Raw genomic sequence first — 1,893 nt, 5'->3', positions numbered from 1 at the left:
GTTGATCTTTTTAAATATGGCGTCAAGCATACCGTTTCTCTTCTTTCTATTTACCGTTCATCGTGGATTGTATACTTTCGACTCTTCCTCCTGAAGGGAATTTTATTTGTCGACTCTTGCCTAGTACTCTTTTTTATTCTTCTCGTATCCCCGTCTGATGTCTACGTACGATAGACATCAACTAAAGGGTGTTGTTTCCTTCGATAGATATGTATAACAAATGCATAAAGTGTGCCCATCGTGTCATCGCATAAGAATATTAATGAAGAGGTGAAGAAACTAACCTAAATTGTTATACGCTCGATTATCGAGGTTATGCATATTTGCGTTCTTATCAATAAACGATTCGAATTTGTAATGAAAAAGTTTGGGAATTAGGATTTCAAGAGTTTGATATTTAAAAATTCTTGTCCATCGTATTAAAAATGGCGCGTTTTTTGAAAATTGTTCTCGAGAGGATCATAGAAAGTCATCCTTTGCCACGCCTTCGCAGTCTTGGCGAAACGAACGTTACATACGTGACCATGATTGGGTCGGTGAAGGGGTGAGGAGAGAATTACATAAAAGGCACGAACCGAGCGAGTCGCCTATTCGCTCTGCCTACGTTTTCCAGGGTCGTACACCCACGTTCATACCTCGTACACATCGTCGTCTCTTCGGGGGCTTACGCGCATAATTATGCACGCAGTCGCTATCGTCGTTGTACATGCTGGCTGATTACCGCACAAAAAAGAAAGAAAAAGAATGATAAAAATTAAACGAAAAAAAGTATTTTTCATCTGTTCATTTTGATATGCGTTACGTTAAGTGTCCTCAACATTCCATACAAAGTACCAAGGAGTAATACTTAATTTGTAAAATAGGGTAAATCAGTAGCAAGCGTCTATAAGCGATACACACATACGACGTCTATTCGTCGTTTGGGTTCCTTCCAAGGTGACGATAAGAAAAGTAGGCTGACTTATGTAACATTGAAGTACGTTAAACCCGTTGAAAAATTCAATAGTTACTCTTTAAACAGCTGGATTGATCATTATTCGTTAGAATGTTTTCTTGTCCTAAGGGCTTCTTTCATATGTCAAAGGTTAATTTCTTATATATTTCAGGTCGCGAGGGGATAAGGCATGATATATCGTGGCCGATGAAGAAGAGAATACGAATACGAGTGAGAGAAAGAGCGAGTGCCTTCGTCGAGGAAGGCGAGAATAATCGGCGACGAGGTGGTAGTAGTAGCAGCAGCAATAGTTGTAGCAGCAGAGCTGGCAGCAGCAGCAGCGACATAAGAACAAAAATTAACACCAGGTCTGATGTTAGCGGATATTAACGGTAGCCTGGCGGACTTGAGAAGCGAAGCGATGGCGTCGCAGAGATTTTGTCTGCGCTGGAACAACCATCAGAGCAATTTACTCTCCGTTTTTGATCAATTGCTTCATGACGAATCTTTCGTGGACGTTACACTGGCCGTCGAGGGTCAGTTGCTTAGGGCGCATAAAATGGTTTTATCGGCGTGCAGTCCTTACTTTCAGGTAAGACGCAAGAAATTAAGATTAACACAAGATTTAAATAGAAAAAAATAAATAAAGAAAAGTAAATTAGCGAGAAAGGGGATGGATAAAAGCTTAAAAATGACATATATCATTTTCAGGCCCTATTTGTTGGTCATCCCGACAAGCACCCGATAGTCATTTTAAAGGACGTCCCATACGTAGACATGCGAAGTCTTCTGGACTTCATGTATCGCGGTGAAGTGAGCGTCGATCAGGATAGGCTAACTGCTTTCCTGAGGGTCGCCGAATCTTTAAGGATAAAGGGCCTGACAGAAGTGAACGAGGACAAATGCGACTTGCCCAGCATCACGTCATCACTTCTTGGCAATCAAAACACAGTACCTCC

The 1,893-nt window shown here is 41.3% G+C and overlaps 1 protein-coding gene across 1 annotated transcript in view; it reads left to right on the top strand.

Annotated features, from left to right (window-relative positions):
* LOC122520228 (protein tramtrack, beta isoform-like) overlaps positions 1–1,893 on the top strand; it is a gene marked incomplete at its 3' end in the record, with an annotated part of 456,543 nt that extends 454,650 nt beyond the window's left edge. The window contains 2 exon segments of the mRNA XM_043640296.1: positions 1,107–1,526; positions 1,646–1,893. Coding sequence (XP_043496231.1) covers positions 1,308–1,526; positions 1,646–1,893 — 467 coding nt within the window.

Source organism: Polistes fuscatus, unplaced genomic scaffold (genome assembly GCF_010416935.1).
Source record: "Polistes fuscatus isolate 324 unplaced genomic scaffold, CU_Pfus_HIC Scaffold3, whole genome shotgun sequence".
Classification (NCBI taxonomy): domain Eukaryota; kingdom Metazoa; phylum Arthropoda; class Insecta; order Hymenoptera; family Vespidae; genus Polistes; species Polistes fuscatus.
Note: the sequence above shows the minus strand (reverse complement) of the source record. Positions and strands in the feature narration are given on the sequence as shown.